The sequence below is a fragment of the Panthera uncia genome, assembly GCF_023721935.1.
Source record: "Panthera uncia isolate 11264 chromosome B2 unlocalized genomic scaffold, Puncia_PCG_1.0 HiC_scaffold_24, whole genome shotgun sequence".
Taxonomy (NCBI): domain Eukaryota; kingdom Metazoa; phylum Chordata; class Mammalia; order Carnivora; family Felidae; genus Panthera; species Panthera uncia.
In genome coordinates this window covers 107,105,258-107,128,168 of record NW_026057580.1, presented here as the reverse complement: position 1 = coordinate 107,128,168, position 22,911 = coordinate 107,105,258, and the positions used below count along the sequence as shown (strand labels likewise).

Below are 22,911 nucleotides of genomic sequence, written 5' to 3'. Positions count from 1 at the left end.
GAGCGCGCGGCCGGAGAACCCGAGGAAGCGGTCCCGGCGATCGGCGCGGTCGAGCGGCCGGGAGCAGCTGGGCCCGAAGGCTCCCGCGCCGAGCCGAGGCCAGGGGAGCCTGGGGTCGCGGCCCCGCGTCCCCGCAGCTGCCGTCGTCCCGGAGCGGCAGCTGTGCCCGGGCTCCCGGCGGCGGCGGCGGGGGGGAGGAGGAGGAGCTGCAGCTGGACGGTGGCAGCTGGAGGAGGAGCCGCGCGGCGTCCGGGTGCCGGGGAGGGGACCGCGCTGTCCAGGCTGAGCCGCGCTGGGATGACCCGCTGACCGCGGCCATGGAGCCTTGACGGGGCGCTCCGGCGCGCGGGGACCAGCCGCGGGGCGCGCCCTCCCGGGAAGGGGCAGCCGGCCCTGGTAGCCAGACTTTAACCGCCGACTCTAGCCCAGCTGGGAGCAGAGCCCTTTACCATGGAACCCGTGACCAAGTGGAGCCCCAAACAAGTGGTGGACTGGACTAGAGGTGAGCGTGTCCGGGGGGGTGGGGCGCGTCTCCGGCCCAGTGATGGGGTGGGCGGGGAGCCGGGGTCTGGGGGTGCTCAGCCGCTCCAGCGGGCGAGACGCGTGCAGAGCGCAGTGCGGTGGCAATGCAAACTTCTTCGGAGTGGCCTGTGCACCCCCTAGCTCTTGTGCCTGCCTTTGGGGTGCGAGCTGTGGCAAGCCGAGGGGAGCCCCGTCATTAAGCCGGGGAGTGGAGATGGCCTTTCTATGGGGGGGGGGGAGGTGTATCTCGGGACTTGCCGGGCTGGGGGCGCCTTCCCTGCCGGGGTGCGGTGCCCCGCTCCCAGGCTGCCCGTCCTGGAGCGGAGAGGCACAAGGCGCCTTTGTGTGGGTGACTCCCCTCGGACCTCGTAAATGCCGCCTGCCCGCTCGGAGTAGTTCGCAGGCGTGACGGGGCGGTTGGACAGGTAAAGGGAGACGAGGGCGGCTCGCCGAGCCTCTGTGTTTTCGTTGGAGAAGGCGACAGGGCAGCACCGGAGCCAACGCGGAGGCGTTCCCGCCGGCGAGAAGCCTTGAGCCAGACTCCCCGGGACTCGGTGACTTTTGCTCCAAGGTGCCAGGACCCCCTGTGGCGCTGCATTTCTAGGCCACATTTAGACCCTGGGAAGAGGCGATCTGTTCAGAATCACTGTCCTGAGCTGTACGGTATTTGGGACGAGGAAAAGCAGCGGGGTGGGGCGGTCATAGGTGACTGAGCGGGGGTAGAAGCTCTTACCCAGCGGTCTGGCTTACTTTTTAGTGCCTCCCAAGATTTCCAGGGAAGAGTGATGGAGGTTTCTCAAGCCTCTTCTACTCTTCCAAAGAAACAAAGCCCGCAAGAACAACCACTGTGTTTATGGGTTCCTCACCCCCCCCCCCCCCCACCCCTGGCTTAACATCTCTTTGTTTCAAGTTACTGTTTCTTTTTTCTTTCTTCTATCTGCTCTTCCAGGTGAGGAATGGTGCCCTTTCTCAATAATACTAACTAGAATTGTATAGCGCTTTACAGTTTGCTAAGAACTCTCTCTCTGTTATTGCCTTTGGTGATCACAGTAAGCCTGTGAGGTAGGTAATACTGGTAAGATCAGGTCGCCTTTCAGACCGTCTCATGGCTGGGGCATGAAGGAAACTGGTCATCTCTTACATCTCATTTCCCATGCCTGCCAAGTACACACAGACCACGTGGGAATGGGTGTCCCTCCCTGTATGGGACACATGGCGTGCATCAGTGGGGTATCCTGATCCCAGTGGAGCAGGAGAGGGATACAGTGTCTCCAGAGAAGAGGTTTGTCCAGGGACCAGAATTTCCAGGGCTCTCATTTAAAACGAGGATGCAAACAACACATACTTGTGCATTGGTGACTGGCTTTGCCTGGGGGAGGAGTAAAGAGCATTGCCAGGGCTTGGCACAAAACGCAACTTCAAAGCTGTAAATTCCCAGACCCTGTTTTGAAGTAGGGCGTATTTCCCTGTTCCAGGACACCACCAGATTCCCCACCTGGTGACCTGCCAGGATGCAGTTGGTTGGTCTCTTTTCCCTTGGTGTCCCTTATAGAAGCAGCATAAGAAAAGGATGATTTCAGCGGCTTCTGACCTCCAGAGCCGTTCTGTCCTGTAGGGTCATATGTGGCTCTTAAGCCCTTAAAGTGGGCTGGTCAGAATTGCAATGTGTCGTAAGTGTAAAATTACATGTGTGTGAAGCCGAGGTGTAAAAAAATAATTTAAATTATCTCAGTTTTTTATACTTACCACATGCCGAAGTGAGTATTTTGGATACATTGCATTAAATGTATGATTAACATTAACTTCATCCGTTTATTTTTATCTTCTTAATTGTGGCTCCTAAAAAATGGAAAATTACACCTGTGACTCACATTTGTGACCTGCAGTATACTTCTGTTGGACAGTACTGCTCGTGGGGTACAGAAAGGGTTACAGTTTATCGCTCTTTGGCTTTCTTCAGCTTCTGCCAGCGTACTTGATAATGTACAACTAGAAAAATGGTAACAGGCACACAGGAAGATTATGGAGTGAGATCTTCACACCCTCAAGATTGGTGTCTTTTTTTTGGGGGGGGGTCTCTTGGGATTGGGAGAAGTGTAAATTCACATCCTGTTATGTTTGTTTAGCATCTAAAAAGGAAGAGCAGATTAAAAGGTTTTTGGTCTCCAGTTGCCTTGACGTTATGACTTGAGATTGCTTTCATCTAGAGAAAGTTTCCTACTGACCTGAAAGAGCAATTATCAGCAGTTCAATACCTTGGTATCAGGAGCTCTGGCTACTGATTAAGTTACATACCTGTGGTTAGCATGTGGCAACTTTATACAGAATGCTTGTGCCCTTTTGGACACTTAAGTACAGCTTCATAGAATGACCTGGGTACTTTCCGTGTTAGAATCTAGGAAAGATAAAAAGTGCAAGTGTGGCTTACGCTTACACAAGAGGCTACATTCTCCCAAATTGCGTGATGCATTACTTGAATATTTCTCATAGTAATGCTGTCAAAGTATTGACTTTTCAATCAACTGTTGGCTTCTGCAGACTTGTTTGCTTATGCGCCTATTTTTAGCTGTCTTTGCTAACATCTCTACCCACCCCCCACCCCCCACTTTATAAATACATCCTACTTACTGATAAGCAGTTCTTCATGTAGACTTTGCCACTCTTGGTATTGCATGAGTATGGTATGGTGGTTGTGAGCCCTGTAGAAAACCTTGGATTTAACCCTGTCTAAACCTGACCACAATTCACAGCTTGATTTCATGTTGACGCTATTCAGCAGGTGCATGCATTAGAAGAAAGGTTTATGCGTATAGAATGTATTAATTCATTTGGTTTTTATTATTATAATTTTTATTTGTATTAGTCTTTAGCTATACTGTCACCAATTTTATCATGATATTAGTAGATCCTCAGTAAATCCCAGCGGTAGGTCAGGCTCCGGTCTCCACATTGTATGAGTATTAACTCATTGAATACTGCATAACCACCCCTTGAGGTAGGAACTGTTATTTCCATTTTGTAGTTGAGGAAACTGAGGCACAGAAAGGTTAGGTACCTAAGGAACTGACGGCAGCATTTGACTCCGCGTGCTTTGGCTTTACTTCATCTTCTCAGGGGGTTCTTCCCAGGGTCACTCCCAGAGGACTTTCAGAGTCTTCACCACATTGATGACCAGACCTCCAGGATTCTCACGGTGTGAGTTCTTAAAATCATGTTAACGGAGGAGAGTTGTCTGGGATATGTGTGTCTTATCCTACCCATTTGGTGTATGTCAGGAGGGTTATTTGTAAATCAAATTAATTCACAATTCATGGCACCTCGTCTTTCAAATAATTCAGTCAAGGCTTTTGCAAAGCAAATGATCTTTTACAACGTGTATCAGGTGAGAGTAGGGTCAGGTGTGCACCACTGAAAACCCAACTTACAGGGGTTTAACCAGATGGGAGCGTTGATTTTCTCGTGCAAATGAAGCCTGGAGACGGAGAATTCAGGAGCGCGCGGGGGCTCTGCTGTGCGGTCAGAGGCCCGGTCTCCTTCTGCCGTCCTGTTCAGCTGTTCTTAGCACGTGGTGCCACAAGTGGAGTTCATCCTCACGCTTAATGCCTTAGTGTGAGGTGGCGAGGTGGCTGTTCCACCTCCAGGACCATGCCCGCTTTGTTCCAGGCAGGAGAAAGAAGACCCAGAGGAGGCAAAAGACTGCTAGGAGCCAGGTCTTCTGGCTTACGTCTCACTTGCCAGAACTATCATGCAGCCCCCCTCGTGCTGCAAGGGAGGCCAGTCACTATAGTTCTTTTCGGTTGGGTACATTGTGGCCCTGAAAAAAATTGGAGTTTGTTCAATAAGGAAGGAGGGGAGAATAGATGCTGGTAAACTTAAGCCAGTGGTGTCTAACACACAGTAATTTATATGTACTGATCTTTATAGCTTAGTTCTCAAAGGAGGATACATGTCATAATTTCCTACTTCTGTCAAGCTCGTGGGTCAGTCCTGTTTTAGAAACAGTGTTCTATTTTCATTCCTGGTAAACTTTCTCTGGTCAAAACTGTAAGTTATATGAAGTCTTTTGTCTCTAAGCTTGATTTAAATTTTTTTTTTTAATGTTTATTTATTTTTGAGACAGAGAGAGACAGAGCATGAATGGGGGGAGGGCAGAGAGAGAGGGAGACACAGAATCGGAAGCAGGCTCCAGGCTCTGAGCCATCAGCCCAGAGCCTGACGCGGGGCTCGAACTCACAAACCGTGAGATCGTGACCTGAGCTGAAGTCGGACGCTCAACCGACTGAGCCACCCAGGCGCCCCTCTAAGCTTGATTTAAATGTTAGGAGTTGCATGGTAAAATGCAGCTACCCAAGTGGTGTTTCTGTTTTCAGGCCATTGGGGAATGTCTTTAACAAGGAGGAAGGACCACTGGTTTCTCCCATAAGTGCCATTGGTCATGGCTTGGCATGGAATGGGCAGGTTCTCAATAAGTGTGTTGAGGGAGCATGACCCAGCTTTAGTTGCAGAGCAGAAGTCTCTTTGGCCAGCTTCTGGCTCTGCATGGGCACCGTTTCCCCATCACCAGCCAAGAGTAAAGGGGGTTTCTTGCTTAAGGTCTGAGCCTGTGGGATTCAGGACATTGGCTCATTCTCTGTAATCTGGCCACATACACTGTTCTTCCCTGTGGTGTCTGTCTGTGTTTGGTCCTGGAGGGGCTAGAATTTCAGTGTTATCTGTAGAGATCGGGTACATTGTAGGTCAACTCCAGTGTTAGGCCGTTAGGCCCCTGCTGCTGCCGTCATGCTAGAGGTCAGTTCCTCCCATAACCCTGATTTCAATTAGGTTATGCTTTTCCCTTTAGCCTCTGTGGTCAGTGAAAAAGGGAGGTCCTTTCGAGAGCTGTATGTCTCCCTCAGAGGTCAGAAACCCTTCACTTTATTGCGTACACTTCCTGGTCCTGGTCTATTTCCTGGGCTCCAGCCATAGAGTTATCTTACTCATAATAATAGAAAAACACTTCTTGAAGCACTTATTATGTGTCAGACGCTATGCTAAGTGCTTTGTTTGGACTCAATTCTCAGGAAACCCAATGAGGTATACAAACCATTATTAACCCATGGTAAAGATGAAGAAACTAAAGCAGAGAGAGGGAGACAGAGAACTTGCTCAGGGTCCCCTATTTATAAGTGACGGGGCTCAACAGCCCTCTTGTTTCCTCCACGACTTCATCGTGTCTATGGCCTGCACCAGGGCAGTGGAGTTCAGTGGTGAGTGTGGGCTCTGGAATCAAACTTGGGGGCTGTGTCCCAGTCCTACCCCTGATTGTATGGTCTTACGTAAGCTCTCTGTAAATTACCACTCGTTTTTATTGCTTCCTCTCTGTTATTCTATAGCTGCAGGTCATAAATTATTCTCTCTGAGCGGTCAGGTCTGTCAGAGGGTTGACTCCTACCATTCAGGGGCACCAGTCAGTACTGAAGAGATTTCCCTGCCATTTGTCGACCGCTCCGAGGAACCAGGGCAGGACTTGCCAGCAGATCGGGAAGATTCTTGGTTGGCCGAGCGATAGATGTCTCTTGCCAGTATCATGAACCTTCTCTGGGTAAAGAAATCCAAACTGTGTTTTCTCAACTTTGTAAAAACAGTAGCTGGACTTCCAGCGAGCACGGCGTTAGGGCTCGTGTGGTGTCGGGTGTTGACTGCTGTCTGGCACCTGGTCCATGACCAACAGGCCACCTCGCCCGAGAGCTTGTTAGAGATGCAGAAGCTCAGGCCTGCTGAATCGGAATCTGCATTTTAACAGGATCTCCTGGTGACTCGCGTGCTCATTATGGTTCAAGGAGCACTGCTCGGGCACGTGGCCGCGAGCACATTTTTATACTCTGCTGCTGGGTTCTGCTCTCCGACCCGACAGGGGCTCCGTGGGTTTTGTTTAAGTCCTTGAAGGACGGTGCTTCGTTTGAGGATGCTTCACTTGGCCACTTACTGAAAGCAAAAAGGTGACGTCAGGGGTGTGCTTCTGTTCATAAGCACCATCTGGCAACAGCATCGGGTCCTTGTCTGCAAACTAAGTGAGACACTTCCCCTGGGATTTCTTACCTACATTTTGGGCCTCGAAGGGTCCTCGTAACAACATTTTTTTGTTTTTGTGTTTGTGTTTTTCAAAAGAAGGGCGTTGTGAGGTGGTCGGTGGGCGCTGTGGCTCAAGTTTGTCAGTATCGCCAGGGGGACATTGGAAGATGGGTGGGCTTGTGGCCGGTCCTATAGTCTCTGACCACACAGGGGTTTGTCAGGATTAGTAGATCCCAGGGGAGATTGCATAATTGGTAGAAAATGACACAGAATGTTATTTCGGGAACAACCAGAGAAGTTTTCATAATTTAAAAGTGTGTCTTGTGCCAAGGCCAGGTGTCTCCGTCTGTCTCCATTGAGATTGGGAGTGACCTCTTCGTGCCCGAGGCTCGCAGGTGAGCCTTTCTGCGTCCACATCATCGCAGAGAGCTGTGGGGGCCTGTCTTCTCTGCCTCACACTTCTGTGTCGCTGCCTCCAGTGTTGACTGACCATTCCTAGCCTCTTGGGTTCCGGCTCTGGGACATTCGTGTTCTCACCTTGATTTCCCTCTCTACTCTCATTTCGTGATATTTCTAGAGTTTTCACCCCAGGCTTAGCCATCATTTTGGCCTTTAATAAATAAGGCAGGTTTTGTTTATGTAAGCTCTGCACAGCTCCTCCACATTTGTTCTTTTTTGCGTCTTTTCACAAGCCCGAGAGATGTTCCGTGAAGGCATATCTCTGTAGCAGATGAGGACATCTTGGCTTTTAGATGTTAAATCACTTGCCCAAGGTCAAAGGCCAGGAATTGGGACCAGACTCCACAGGCTTCTATTCTGTTGTTCCCTCTATACCTGTCTTCTCCTCTGGCCAAGGTGGGTACTGTTTTCTCCTCGACAAGTGTGGGAAGGGGCAGCTCCAGAGAGCCTCTAACTTTTGTGTTTCCTGATTCTCCCCTTAGGATTTATACTCCTAGGACACAGGCCTTTTCTTTCTTTTTGAAATTACACAGCTTGGGGCGCCTGGGTGGCTCAGTCGGTTAAGGGGCCGACTTCCGCTCAGGTCATGATCTTGCGGTCGGTGAGTTCGAGCCCCGCGTCGGGCTCTGTGCTGACCGCTCAGAGCCTGGAGCCTGTTTCAGATTCTGTGTCTCCCTCTCGCTGACCCTCCCCTGTTCATGATCTGTCTCTCTCTGTCTCAAAAATAAATAAAACGTTAAAAAAAAAAATTAAGAAATTACACATCTTAAGCAGGACACTGCATATTTTGAATCTGACCTTTTAGTATTTGAGACATTTACGGCTATTTATTTTATTGTAGTTTGTTGATTGTGTTGTATTGTTTCAGAATGCAACTCAGTAATAGAATACATCATTTCTTCTTTTGACACTTCTAATCTAATTTTTATTTTGAGTGTCCTATTGCATTTTTTTGTCTATGTGGTATAATTAACATTTCTATTTGGTAGAATCATACACAGGGACATACATACACACACACACACACACACACACACACATTTCCTGCTGCCTTTGATTATTCATAGTGTCTTCCTTTTAATTGCTTTGAGAGAGAATGTCAAGCAGCTATGGTGAATAATATATAGGCTTTGGAGTAAAATAAAACTGGATTCATGTTCTGTGTTTAACACTAACTGGTTTGAAAGCTTGGGTATGTAACTTTTCTTCTTCAAGGCTGCCTTAGTTTTCTCATCTGTAAAATGGGACTGATAATAACCAACACATAGGATTTTAGTTATAAATAAAAGAGGCAGTATAGCGAATGCACGGCATATATATGTTCATATGCTTATTATTAATGATTAATCCATAATAACTCCAAGCTAATATATAGTATAATTGGATTATTTTCGTTTGAATATATAATACTGTTGTGGCTGATAGTCACTTTTCACATGCTTACTAATAACTCACAACAATTCCATAGTACACAGGTGGTCTGTTAAATTAACTACATTTTCTGTCTTCTCCTCATGTTTCCTTGGACAATCTCCTTCACCTCTTTTGAGGACCTTGTAGGTCTTAGAGAGTATCCTAGAATGGTTTTGTAGTCGCTTTCTTGGGAAGAGCTTAGGAGCAACAGTGCAGAAGGAATACTTATTTTGATGACAGTTCCATGCTGTTGTAAAAAGTATTTCTTCATTCATTCAACAAATAATTACTTAGGACCTACCAAGTTCCACATATTGTAGGTGCTGGAAATCCAGCTGTGTTCCAGGTTCAGGGATGAGTTAGACCCCTGCTTTAACTATGGGGCTGATAATGACCACCACAACAAAATAGACGAATGAGAAAATACTACTGATAAGTGCAAAGAAGAAAGTAAAGCTATGAAGGGAAGTGATTGGGTGGGGGACTTCTTTCGATGGTGTCATCAGGGAAGCCTGTCTGAGAAGATGACGTTTAGGCATGAATGATGAGACGGAACCAACAATTGGAAAATTAGAGGGGGAGAGAGAACAGCTGTTGCAGAGGCCCCGAGGTGCAAATGAATTTGGAGTGTTTGAGGAAAGGAAGTGTGGTGGCCTCATGAAGAACAAGGATGGTGGGGTGGTGGGCAGAGAGGGGGTAAGAGATAACACAGAGGCCAGATCATGGAGGGGCTCCTCAATCTTGGTCAGCTGTTTGCAGTTTTTCCTAGTTGTTGTGGAAAGCAGGAGAGTAACAAATCTGATTTGGATTTGCGGCAGAAGTAAATTTAGGGAGGCCAGCTGGAAAGCATTCTAGAGATGATGGTGTTTTGGACTAAGGCTTTGGTGGCTCCAGCATTGGAGAGGGCAAGTTCTAGATGGAATTGGTTCACTGGTAGATCATTTTGAAATTATATTTGAAATCGTGAGGTATATTAGTGAGTTGTTTTTTTTTTTTTTTTTTTCATTTTTTTCCTCCTGGGGTTAGGAGAGCTCCTACTCTCCCCTCATCCTGATTACTCTCTTGTCATTTAAATAGAGGAGGAAATCTGTCTTTTTGCGTTCACGTGCTTTGTTCCCAGTATTGTTCTTTCCTGGCACATTTTGCTGGGAGCTACAGTTTCTGAAGCTGTTTATTCATCTATGAATAGGGGTTTTGTGAAAGTGGACTTAGCCTAGTTTGTTTTCTTTGACATCAAATGGCTGATTGAACAGTTTTTAACCTGGGATCAGAAGGGCAAATGCAGTTGTGTTTATTAGAGCAAAACAGTTCCTTAGAATGCAGATCAGTAGGTTGTAAAAACTAGAAAGCTCTCTGTAGGAAAACTTAAAAAATGTTTGAGTCAAAGGAACTTGTAGATAGATCTGATTTAAAATATTTTTGCTCCATTGAAAGACTGTCCTAATTTTCTTTAGAAAAGAAAGCCATCATATTTTTGGTAGAATAGATGATGTATTGAGTGATTTTCAACAGGTAAGAATTGAATTCATTTTTAAACATTTAATGCATTACTTATCAGTAGGGTAGAGTGTCAGAGAAATGAGGGTAGGTAGGCTTATATGAGAATAGCCTGGAAGGTTGCTACACATACCTATGCTCCCTTCCCTCCCCTTTCCCCCCCCCCCAGAAGAAAATCTGTCAGCCCTTTTAGAGGAGAACCCCTACGTGTTATCTATCAGAAAAGGCGGTGATTATGATAATCTGAATCATGCTTTCCTGAGGAAAACCTTTTAGTGAAAGGAAACATTCTATTTCCTATTTTCAGAGATTTGCAGCAGAGGGGAAATTTCAGTGCTTTTGGATTTAGCAGTGTGTGTGTGTGTGTGTGTGTGTGTGTGTGTGTGTGTGTGTGCGCGCGCGCACGCACGCACTTCCCACTTTAACCTGTGTTAATTGAATAGCCTTTTATGTTCCCAGAGTAATTTTACATTACGGTGTTTTTTTAAAAGTATTTTTAATGTCTTTATTTATTTTTGAGAGACAGAGGAAGCACAGAAGGGGCAGAGAGAGACAGAGGGAGACACAGAAATCCAAAGCAGGCTCCAGGCTCTGAGCTGTCAGCACAGTGCCCGACGTGGGGCTTGAACTCACAAGCCGTGAGGTCATGACCTGAGCTGAAGTCAGATGCTTAACCAACTGAGCCACCCAGGCGCCCCTACATCACAGTGTTATAAAGAGAGTCAAGTCACACTGCCTTGAATGTGATCCTTCAGACAAGAAAACTAGCTTCCCACGTAGAGTGGACCAGCCTTCATGTAATAGCTGTTGATGTTGTGAGCACCTCTTTAACAAGGATTCCAGCTGGAGCCCCACACTGTGCACGGATGAGGTGGCTGTGAGTAGTGTCTGTGGAAACAACAGTCATCCTCCTTGTGAGGAAGATGTCTAGAGACCTATATTATGAAGCGCTTTGGTTATGAGTACCCCTGGGCCAGGTTGGAGAACTTCTATAATGCTGATCTGTGAAGACCACCTCCGTTTTGGAATTCTCCATTCTTGTCGGGTACCGTCCAATCAGCACACGTGATGAGCACCTATAAGTATAGGAATACTGGACCTGACACCCGACATTTCTAAGCTGAGATTTTTCACGAGACCCTTTCCCAGCCCCATACGCATGGGTCCCCCAGCATCGCATCATCACTGTTTTTGAACTTACGTTTTCAGCATCTGCATCACCTGGGAACTCGCACATGTAAATTCTCGGGCCCCATCCCAGACGCACAGAATCAGACACCCTGGGGGTGGGACCCGGGAAGCTGCATGGTAACAGGTCCCTCAGGAGATTCTGGTACCGGCTAAAATTTGAGGACCATTGGTCCGTACCACTCATGCGGCGCATACAAAAACAAAAACAAAGAAACCAGACTGTCCCCCATAATTCCTGTCTACAGTTGGTTTTTGACTCGTACAGAGTGATGAGTAAGGAAGGAGAGCTTTTCCAGTAGGGACGGCTGTTGCGTATTTCAGTGGATGAGTTACGGTACCTCTGTCTGTGAGTGTCCTTTCCAGAGTGGGCGGGGGAGAGTCGAAGTTGCTATCCCTGCAGGCTCCTAGCCAGCTGCTCCACCCCAGGCCCTGGGAGCCTTTTGTTGTGGACCTCTTTGAGTGCTCAGCCTTAGGAAAACACAGGAGAGGAATGTTTCGGGGTCTGAAGGGACCTGTTTAGGTTTTGTGTGGAATTTCCAGACCTCGCTCTAATAGAGGCGCAGAATGTAACCCCTTCCCCCGTTCCATCTTAAGAGAGAGGCTGGATAGTTGTTCTCTCTCACTTAGCACTCCAGTTTTGGCTTTGAACAGCGCAGGCAGATGCAAAGAGAAGTGAGGGAAGGAAAGCAGACGAGAGAAATACTCAGAGCAGCAAATAAATTGAAGATCAAGGTGAAGAGCTCTTTCATTTAGTACGTGGACACTGAACCCGTGCAGGTGGGGTTCGGGAGCCCCTGCGGTTGTGGAAGGCCAAGAGAGTCCAAACTAGAAGAGACACTACAGAAATGAACACTCAAGACCAGGGTGGGCACTGGGACTTGGAACAAGAGTTACAAACTACAGCTGACGGCAGGGGGCAGGCAGGCAGTGTCGGGAATGGAAATGGAGGAGTACATGTGAGAAGAAGGCAGAAAGTTGTAGAGACTGCCTCCCACCCAAAGACAAGCCGGTTGCCCAGTTTTGGCTGACCAGACCTACGGTTTCCAGATCTTCTGATTTTCGTTGCTTTTTCTTGTTGTTTCACAATGAAGCTGGAGATCTGGCTTTGTATGTGACATTGTCCAGTTTTTAGAAAACCGCTCACAGGCTTTTTTTGGCAGAGGACAAACAAAATATATCTGTGGGTCAGTTTGTCATTCCCTCTGTGGTCCACTCCGGTCAGGTGTTAGTTGCCCAGGTGAGAAACATACCTGTAAGATGTGAATACGGTTAGCTCCACAGTAATTCTTCAGCTGTTTAGTAAATCCGTTGGTTACCCGTAATTTCATTTTGCCATTTAACTAGTTCCGTTATTCCCAACATTGCAACGTGTGATTCCATTGAGGTGTTGTTAGGTCAAAAATACCAATGCCTTATTGGGCATAGCAGACCATTAGGTAGTTCCTCTTCAGTGTGAAAAAGGAATGTGGCTTCTCTTGATTGAGTTTATTTTGCCGTTGGCTGTGCGGTATTGGCTCCTGACAGGAACTGTTTCTGTTTGTACAGAAAGAGTTCATTCATACATAAATTCATTCCTTTGTACAGAAGGATTTCAAAGTAGGGTATATGTTCCAAATTTTTGTGCTAGTTTGTGGGATCCTGTTTGATTTAGTAAGTTGTCAGTTGACTTAAGGTCTTTCTATTTCGTGGTGCTCTGAATTGGGAAACAAAAGAAAACAAAAAAACCAAGAAAAGCACTAGTGTTAGTACTTACACCGGGGTAGAACTCACTCCAAAATGCAATCTACAAATCTACAAATTTTTCGGGGATAATTATGGAATATTTGAATCTTTTGGTTTGCTTTGTAAGTAAATAGTCCGTATATGTGTGTATTAACACATAACATAAGTATAAAGACTATACGCATGTATATACAGACACATAATATATTCGTTATAACCTTATGTTAAATGTTCATTAAGTTTTTATTTCAACCCTTAGTTTCCTCTTAACAGATTAAAAAATCTGTCTCTAACTATCTATCTATCTATTTCCTTTTTCGTACCAGTTACTCTGCCTTATGCTAGGGACAAAAAGATGAGCTAGATATAAATGAAGCCTGTTGTCAAGAAGGTCATGGTTTGGTAAGGAGGCAGCCATTACCAGGTGGTGTTTATTGAGATTTCTACGCGCTAGGTCTTTGCCGGGGAGTTTTTGTGGATTATCTCGTTTAGCCCTCAGAATGCTTATTTCACAGGGGCACTTTTATGGTCTTCATTTTGGAGTTAAGAACACCAGGCCCTGACCTCTCTGAGGTTGTGTAATGAGTAAATGGGGATTGAATCAAGACATATTTGATTTCCAGAACCTGACCTCTCAACCTAGCTGCTCTTTGGTGGATACCAACATAAGTTGGCTGGTAATAAGTCACGAGGGCAAGGGGAAAACATTTGTTATGAACAGTAAGATTTGAATTGACCTTCTTAAATTTAACCTATAATTTACCAACCAATAAAAAAAAGTTCTGGAGAACATCCTATTTCTTTTCTTTTTAAACATATGTGATTGGGCTGTTGTAAATGGGGAAAGATAGTTTTCAAGTATATTTAATAGGGATGATGTAGCCTTTGGATAATCACTTCATGGTTTTAGGTTCTAGTTTTCTCATAAGTTAAAATTCTGAGATTATGAGAATATACATTAAAAGAAGAGACTGGAAGGAAATACATTTACAATGCCAGCATTGGTTGTCTCAGGATAATAGAATTAGAGGTGGCTTTTATTCTCTTGTTTGTACATACAAAGATAATCAAATGGTTTTTCTCTCGTATTCTAAGCCATGGCTACTTTCTGTGTGGCCTCTTGTCTTCAGGATGCTTGGGAATCAGAAAAGCTGCAAAGAGCAACGTGGGAGAGAATGTTGGACTCATTTTCCTGTCTTTCCGGGATCTTGACCTCTCAAGTCCTGGCTGCCGTGGCAGCTCTCTGTTACCTTCAAATAGCTAGCCTGTGTTTTTTTAGTTTTTGTTTTTCAGTCTTGTGTGGGCTGGTTTGTCTGGCACAGCCAGGTGTGTCCAGCCGTGTTGTATGACTGCAAGACTCAAGAGCACTCAGATTTTAGTGGGCATAAGAGCCTCTGGTAAGGACCAGATGGTTCGTGGCCCTAATTGCCAGAGAGTTTGCTAATGTTGTAGGTTCATGGTGGGGGCCTAGAGTCCCATTTGTAGTGGACAGCCCCCGGTGTCTTTTGCAGGTGGTTTGTGAACCACCGTTTGAGAGCCACTGACGTTTAGGAACTTTGTTCTTCATTCACTGGGGAAATTACAGAAGGGTTTGAATGGAGGCGTGTTGCTGCTAGAACTGTAGGAAGTAGGGAAGGCTCCAAGGAGGAGGAGGAGTGATTAGGGGTTAAGAGACCTGCTCTACAGGCATTCGGGGTCCTGGGTGGAGGGCTGGGGAGGCCTGAGCTAGAAATGAGGGCTTGGGAACAAAAGGAGGGAAAAGAATGGTGAGAGAGGCACCGCCCAAGAGTGATCTGGAAGCCCCAGCAGGGTCTGATGTGTGAGTGGTAGAAGGGACTTCAATGTCCGGGTTTTGTGACTCAGTGACTCCACAGGGAAGCACCAGTAAAATGTGTTGAATTCTGGGAGGAGCTGTTTTGCAGGTTCAAGGGTGAGCACACCTTGTAGATACCAGCTTCAAAAACTCATCCAGTTTGTAGAAGATGCATCTTGCATGATGTACCAACGTCTTGCATGATTCAAACCCTTAAGAAAACACGGTGCCCTCTCTTATTACAGCACTCTGATTGTCTCATGTTTTAATGAGGTGTAAATATCATGCAGCTTGGCACATGAAACGTGTTAAAATTGGATAGTGTTAGCTGAAATTTAGGTTCTCATACTTGAGTGTGAAATGATGCAATATACATGAATATGACACCCAGAATTATTTCTGTACCACTCATTAGAAGGTATGGAATGCAAAATAAAAGAGAAGATTAGAGTCCTACAAGGATAGCATGTAAATGGAGATACAAAATCAGTGCTGATAAATGCAAAATTCATCTTGGAGTAGTTCCTCAAGTTTCGTCCAATGCTTAGCGAGTATCAGCAGTCCTGGCTGACATGCTTGGTTGCAATTGCTGTGTGGGTGCGTGAGCTCGATTCCGTGAGATCAGTGCCTTCTTTGCGTTGCCAAAGCAAGTGGGTGATTCGAAAGACCAACCTGGAGAGAGCCAAGGGTGTGTAGGGCTCTTAAGGGCCCGGCACTAAAGGGAAGGTGGGGGCAGATACGATATGGCCCATTTTCTTATTCATCGTTGACCCAACCAACTTTAAGAAGTAGGTGTGATTTTTTTCTGCGATTTCCCTCAGGTAAAGTTAATAAGTTCTTTGTGTAATAGGGCCAGCTATAAAATGGTAGTTGTTGTTTTTTTTTTTTTTAATACCATCTATCCCAGTGTTCTATGTGGCTGATATTTCTATTAAAACTTGCTAATTTCCCATCTATGACTTTTATATTAGTACTAACTCCATTTACCTGGTATTCGGAAATGAAGTCACTTGTATTTCACATTATTTAGTTCTAGAAATGAGGTTTTTGATGAAGTACTGTATTCCTAGGCCACATGAGGAGAAATAGAACTAACTCTTAGTCTGTTCACTAGAGTGTCCCGTTAACGGATATTCCCACCAAGTGTAGCGAGGGTTTCATAGTCACCATGCATTCATTCAACAAATATTTATTGAATGCCTGCCTTGTGCCAGGCACTGTTCTAAGAACTGCGGATACAACCGTGAGCAAAGTAGACAGTAGTTCCTATATTCCTGGAGCTGCTCTGCTAGTGGGGGTAGACAGGATGTAAGTAAAATTTGTAGCACCTGGACGTGGAGGGGCGACGGGCTGCATCGGTGGATGCAGGAAGGGAATGGGGATGCAGTGTTCACTGTAGTGACCAGGGAAGGATTTCAGTGAGCAGTGAGGCTGACGGGTGGAGGAATGTTCGGGCCGACGGAACAGTAGGTGCGAATGCCCCGAGGCAGGAGAGTGCTTGCCGTGTTGGTGAGGCAAGGTGGCTAGAGTGAGCCGCTGGAGCAGAGTGAGCAAAGGGAGGAGCTGCAGGAGGTGAGATCAGAGATCAGACACCAGCTGGTGCAGAGCCTTAGAGATCACTATATATATTGTATGTTCGGCTTTAATTTGGTGTTTGGCGAGCCAGTAGATTTTGAGCCAAGGAGCGCTATCAGATTTACATTTTAAGGTTACAGCGGCTGCTGTGTTGAGAAGACTGGAGTGAACACGGGTAGAATCAGGAACAGGATGCTATGACACCAATCATGTGAAAGATGACACTGGCACCCCATGGTGGCTGTGGCCACTGTGAGAGGTGGCCATGTTCCAGGTGTTCTGAAAGGCCAATCGGGAGATTGGATATTGGTGTAAGAAGATACTCATCGAGTACTTGGCCTGGGGAGTTGGAAGGAGGAGATGGTTAAGGGAATACTCAGATTTGAAATTTGCAGTGTGTGTTCGTGAAGTGAAGTAGGCAGTTGGATATGTGTTTGGATTAATGGGGTGGTGGGGACTGGTTCAAGACCAGATGGGTCACCAAATGAATGAGCAAAAGAAGACAAATGAAGAGAAAAGAAAACCTGGGGTATTTCAAACTTTGAAAGTCTGGAAGATGAGCGACCAGGACCAGGAAGATTGCTGTGGAGTTGCTGCCAGTAAGTAGAAGGAACGCAAGGAGAGGGTGGCCCTGGTGGCCAGTGCAGAAAGTGTTCCCAGAAGGAAGGAGTATAGTCAGCTGGGCCAGGCTGGTGAGGGGAGGACAGAGAACTGACCAGCATTTTGAGTGAGCCACATAGAGGACATGGGTGGACCGGCCGGGGTAGTTTCAGTGCGTTGATGGCAGCAGAAGTCTGAGTATGTCCAAGAACAAATGGAAAAGAGGAATTGATGTCTGAGAGACCATCCGCTTCCTGAAAGAACACAGCTCTGGTTTGTTCTCAGTATGACTGAGGTACTGAATGCATTTTAATTTAATTCTTTAAAACCGATACCCAAATTCTGAAATAGTTAACTGTTTGGTGACTAGCTATTTGATCTATTGGGACGTGTTATGCCAGCTGGATAACAGTACAGTGTAGATGATGCAATCTCTTATTTTAATACTAACAAAGCCATTCACTTAGTGAATGACTGTCTACTGTGGCTTCCATAGAGAAGAGTTATTCAGCAGAAATTCTCCCTTCCCCATTTTTTCCCCACATTTTTTGGAAATGAAAATTTGGAAATGAGAGTAAATAGCTACCTGAGTTCTGTGATATTCCCTAGTTAACCCATTTAGGTAGGAAAGATTTGTTATGGATGGATCCTAAACCTTGGGAGAATTCCCTGTTGCTGATCATTTACCTTCATATATCGTAAGATTTGTCTGAAATACTCAGAGTGCCATAAAATAATATGTAAAGAATGTCTGTCACAGCCCATAGGTGGAAGCAATTTGTTAGCAGGAAAACTGGTGCCAATAGATAAACCAAATAACTTTACATATAGGTCAGCAAATATTTATTGAAACCCTGTCATTTATAATATCTCTTATAGGTGTAGTGAACAAGAAAGGATCCCTGGTGTCTTTGACATTTTCTGTCAAGGGGAACACACAGACCAGTCCATCGGCATTTAAGCTACAGGGTGTCCTAGGCGTGCAGAGGAGGAGTATTTAACTCGGGTTTGAATGGGTGATGCGTGAATGGTTTCTTGGAGAAAGCCACTTTCAAATCAAGACCTGTAGTATGGGCAAGAGGTAACCCGGCCTGGATTAGGGAGGGGAAAGAAAATACTTGGCAGAAAACTGAAAGGCAAGAGAGAGCCAGGCATTTAAGTACTGGCTACTGAAAGAACTTGATTGTGCTGTACCTATCAGGAGGTTGAGTGGAAGGAGATGAGGTTGGAGAGGTTTGTATTTGGGGAGAGGAATAGATTACGAGGGCCCTGTTTATGCCTCCGAGCAGGTGGAAACAAATGAAGAAATTAAGATCTTTGAGTAGCCTTCTATTCTGGAGGAAGTGCATGTGCCTGTATATACATACATAATATCTGTGTGTGTATGTGTGTGTGTGTGTGTGTGTGTGTGCATATATATGCGTACATACATATATATATGTACTCACACATATACGTATAACTATCCATATATGTGTTTATATTTTTTAAGGATCCTGTATGTTATTTGATTCAGGATCCTGTTGCAGAGGCACTTACTTGACTCTTCTGGAACAGAGCATGATACTGGGTTTATGACCCAGAGTGAACTTGTCCCTCCACTGTAGGGGAGTCCCTGAATTTCAAGAAGTCTCAGTTAAATGCTCTCTGTGAAAATTTACTTGACTTCCTGGGTGTTTATTTTCCTTGATCTCTGAATTGTGAAACCGGTCAGGTTTTTAGCACAAGGAGACATGAAAACTCTTCGTCAACACACAGAGGCACTGCTAAAACACGGACTTGATGAAACAAAGTCTGGTGGTGGTGGGAGAGAAAAGGGAAGGCTGTGAGGAATGGAGAGGAACAGAGCCTGGGAGTTGGGTGGGGCAGGCTGAGCTCAGAGGAAGTAAGTGCTTTGGGGGGGAGTGTGGTGTGGAGTTATACCTTGAGCTGTGGGTGTTCTGTGTGTTATCACTTCCAGTCTGCTGCCCATGGCTGATTAATGACTGATGATTGTTTCTAGCTCAGCCTATAATGTAGTCTTTATATATTCAGTCTTCACTCCGGTGGGGTGAGCCAAAAAGCATAGCTTAGCATTTGTAGGAATTTATTATCCAGAAGTGGTCAGAAATCTCACTCAAAGGTTAGGAAATCACTTCCTTCCCAACCCCAGAAGGATGTTCCACCTTTAAGATATACTGTTCTCTTCCTCCCTTTCTGACTTTTAGCATGATGCAATTTATACCTACATCTTGAAAATACAGACTCAGAACATTTCAGACCCAGGCCCAGATGAATCACATTTGCTGTACCAGATCCAGGCGCCGCCACCTGGGCGTTCATCTCCGAGGTCCTGAACTCTGGAAGGACATTGAGATTATACTTAAAACTAATAGGGCTTGATTATGGTTGGATGAGAAACCGAAGTAAGAACCCACCTCTGAAGGGTGTGGCCGCCCCTTCTCTTGCTTCGCATTGTTTCCCAGATTGTTGTGGGTGGTTGACGTTGCCACATCGTCCCAGGGTTAAACATATACTCAGTTCTGGGAAAGCTTCTATCCTTAGCAGTCCACAATTCTAATTCAGTGGAACGTGGTTTAAAAATAATTTGACAAGGTAAAATTTTAGTGTTTTAATAGTTACCATTTAAAAAACCAGGTTTTTTTTGCTTCTCTTCCCACCCCACCCCCTACCTCCCCCGCAATTCTGAGTATGTGATGGTTTGTAGCACATCTATTATCTATTACTTTAACCAATTTAACATCCTTCTCTTGTGTGCGTTAGCAACCTGGAATTCTGTTTTATAACTTCTTTTTGCATCAGTGGCTGTGTCTCCTATCCCAAGGCGTGTTTTGGGTTTCTCCTTCATTTTTTTTTTTTTTTAAGCCCTAGAATGGATATTGCAAAAATATTTAATTAAGGTAACATGGTTGTTGGTCCCTTTATCGTATTTCCAGTTTAAAAATTAACTTTAACTCGAGATAATGTAATGTTCCAGCTCTGCCATAGAAATTCCGTCTCCTAAAATCATGTTTTAATCAAGGAGAAAAGGAGCATTTCCTAAGACTGACTATTAACAAAAGAAAAAGTATAAATGCTTATAAGCAACCTTAGGAATTCAGGGTGAAATCTAAGGTTCTAAGATAATCTATTTTATTAAATGCAATTGTGGGAGATTTCCTGGAAGTGATCAGTGAGGTGAAATCTGTCTTTTATAATGACTTAATTGTCATCAGAAGATCTGAAAACAATTTTGTGCAGTAAGGCAGATAATTATCATCTTGGTAATAACTGTGTAAGTATATTATTATAAAGACATTATAAGACTATCCTATCTTATAAAAGCAGCCTGTGTACTATAGACCTTATTATTGTAATTGTTCGTTTGTTTGCTTTTTACAGATCCAAAATTATAATGAACGTGACATATTGTTGCTGTGAGATGTTAGGAATAGAGTCGCTTTGGTTGGTTTGCTTTGGTTTGATGAATGCAGTTAACATTCTTTTTCTCTTTTAAGAAGATCATTTTCATCTTAAAGCTAAATGATGGGATTAACGTTTGCACTTGAGATGGTCTGAGACGGTGTCTGTTTTATCTTCTCAAATTGGGGCCAGACAATAAAGGTCTTTGGTAAACACTTGATAGGGAGGAAGGTAAAACCCTCAAGTCTCTCTAACAAAGTTGGAATTGACTTTGAAAAATCCTGGCACTCAGTGGAACCTGTCTGCTTTGGGTGAAGGTTGGAGCACATGCCTGAAGTTAATTGCCCTGCGATAGAGGAACAATTGTTTAACTCTTAAAGATTCTGCCTGAAGGGAAGATGTATTCATGCATTCACTCATAGTTCTCTTCCTTTCTCCGACAACCCCCCCCCCCCCATGGTTGTGTACATTTGTGTGTGTGTGGTTCATTCCTCATTCAGAAACATTTGTGGCTGCTATAATGCATAGTGGTTAAGACCAGGGCTGACTGCTGACGTCTGGACCCATTACCGCTAGATGTGTGACGTAGGTTAAGTCATATCCATTGTTGTAGTCAACCTGCTTATTTTTAAATTTGGGTCATGCTGTTACCAAATTTTCAGGGTTTATATTGAGGGGTAAGTGAGATAATGCAGGTGAGGCAGGTACCACAGTACAGCACTATATGGCACATAGCAAGTGCTTGATACTCTAGCCGTTGTTTGGGTGCATAGACTACAGGGATATCCTGGGTAAAAATTCACATTTCCAACAGAACCGTTTCGAATTAAACACAGACATGCTGCCTTTTACAAATGGTAAGTTACAGCTCAGTGTGAGGAAGGGCAAAAAGAAAATTGGATATTTTGGGGGATGTATTGATATAAAATGGCATAGAATAGAGGGGATGCTGGTTCCACCTCCTAAACTTTAAGATGTGGATGGTTTCTTTCCTCCTTTCTCTCTCTCTTTCTTTCTTTCTTTCTTTTTTCTGTTTTCTTTTTGATTCCTTCTATCCTTCCTTCCTCTTTCTTTCTTCCTTTCTTTCTTTTCCTTCCTTCCTTTCTTTCCCTTTCTTTCTTTCTTCCTTCCTTCCTTCCTCTTTCTTTCTTTCTTTTTCTTTCTTTCTTTCTTTCTTTCTTTCTTCCTTCCTTTCTTTCTTTTCCTTCCTTCCTTTCTTTCCCTCTTTCTTTCTTCCTTCCTTCCTTCCTTCCTCTTTCTTTCTCTTTCTTTCTTTCTTTCTTTCTTTCTTTCTTTCTTTCTTTCTTTCTTTCTTTCTTTCTTCTAATTTAGAGCACATGAGTGGGGGAGAGGGGCAGAGGGGGGGAGAGAGAGAGGATCCCAAGCAGGCTCTAAGCTCAGCACAGAGCCCAGTGAGGGGCTCCATCCCACGACCTTGGGATCATGACCCCAAGCTGAAATCGAGAGTCAGACACTCAGGGTACATGATGGATGGTTCAGTCGGTTAAGCATCTGACTTTGGCTCGGGTCATGATCTCACGGTTCATGAGTTCGAGCCCCATGTCAGGCTCTGTGCTGACAGCTCAGAGTCTGGAGCCTGCTTCAGATTCTGTGTCTCCCTTCCTCTCTGCCCTTCCCCTGCCCATGCTCTGTCTCTCTCAAAAATAAATAAACATCAAAAAAAAAAAAATTAAAAAAAGAATGAGAGGCTCAACCAAGCCACCCAGGCACCCCAGGTGTGGATGATTTCTTAAATCTCTCCCCCTGGTTATTCCCCTAACTGATTGTTCTGAGAGCTGACAGCTGCTAGCAGTGATCTGTCGAGTACAAGCATTAAAAGTCAGAGGGCAGGCTGTTGCCAAAGGCTGACCTCTTAAGCCGGTGTGGTGTCACAATTAATGTCCTCGACTTACTACATTGCCTGCTTTAGTGGGGCTTTTGATAACCGGTGGGGTGACAGCAATCCTTGGGTGTGTCCTCCTCGGTGTAGTATGTATTCCACTGAGTAATAGTCCTCTGTCATCATCTGGCTCAACAGCCCCAGTGGAAGGCGCTCCGTCTCACCAAGCCCAGTTAAGAAAACCAGCCCGGTTTCTTCTTAGGAGCCAAGAAGTTATTTCGTAAGATGTGCTCCTGTAAGCACTGTGGGAATAGCTATCAGGATGGTGATTTACTTATGTTCTTTAGTAACCAGAGTTGCTTCCCTCAACTTCAGAATCCTAGAAAGTCACAAACTTCTCAAAGGACTTTTAGGTTCCCTGTGCAAGGGGAGAGGATGGTCCCCACAGGTCGCAGAGAGGGTCCTGGAGTGACATGAAACACTATGTCATTGGGTTTATGAGCAAGACTCATACCTGGTGTCAACTTTTGGGAGGCATGGGGTGTGAAATAAAAAGCGGAAGGGTTTGCCTGATTTGCTTGTTTACAGAGCAAGTAGACTTTGGTAAGGCGTTTGTGAGGAGGCAAGGGAAGAGGTGTGTTTGTAGTTTAATCCATGTGTACCTGCTCTGGCACAGGATTTCAGCAGTGACAAATGTAGAAAAGTTGTCTTAAAACTGAATAAATCTGTATTAGCCAAAGACATCCCTTTCTCTTTTGAGAAACTGGCACATAATTTCTTCTAGGTCAGTTTTCAACTTCTTGCATTTGTTTAATTATTTTACGTT

The 22,911-nt window shown here is 45.0% G+C and overlaps 1 protein-coding gene across 3 annotated transcripts in view; it reads left to right on the top strand.

Moving 5' to 3' along the window:
• Positions 1–215: 215 nt before the first annotated feature.
• Positions 216–22,911, top strand: part of CNKSR3 (CNKSR family member 3) — an 84,965-nt gene continuing 62,269 nt past the window's right edge. The window contains exon 1 of one of the 3 annotated variants that reach the window (XM_049653127.1): positions 216–502. In XM_049653127.1, coding sequence (XP_049509084.1) covers positions 451–502 — 52 coding nt within the window. In that variant the 5' untranslated portion in view covers positions 216–450. The remainder of the gene's footprint in view (positions 503–22,911) is intronic. The other 2 variants (XM_049653125.1, XM_049653129.1) reach the window with 2 other exon arrangements.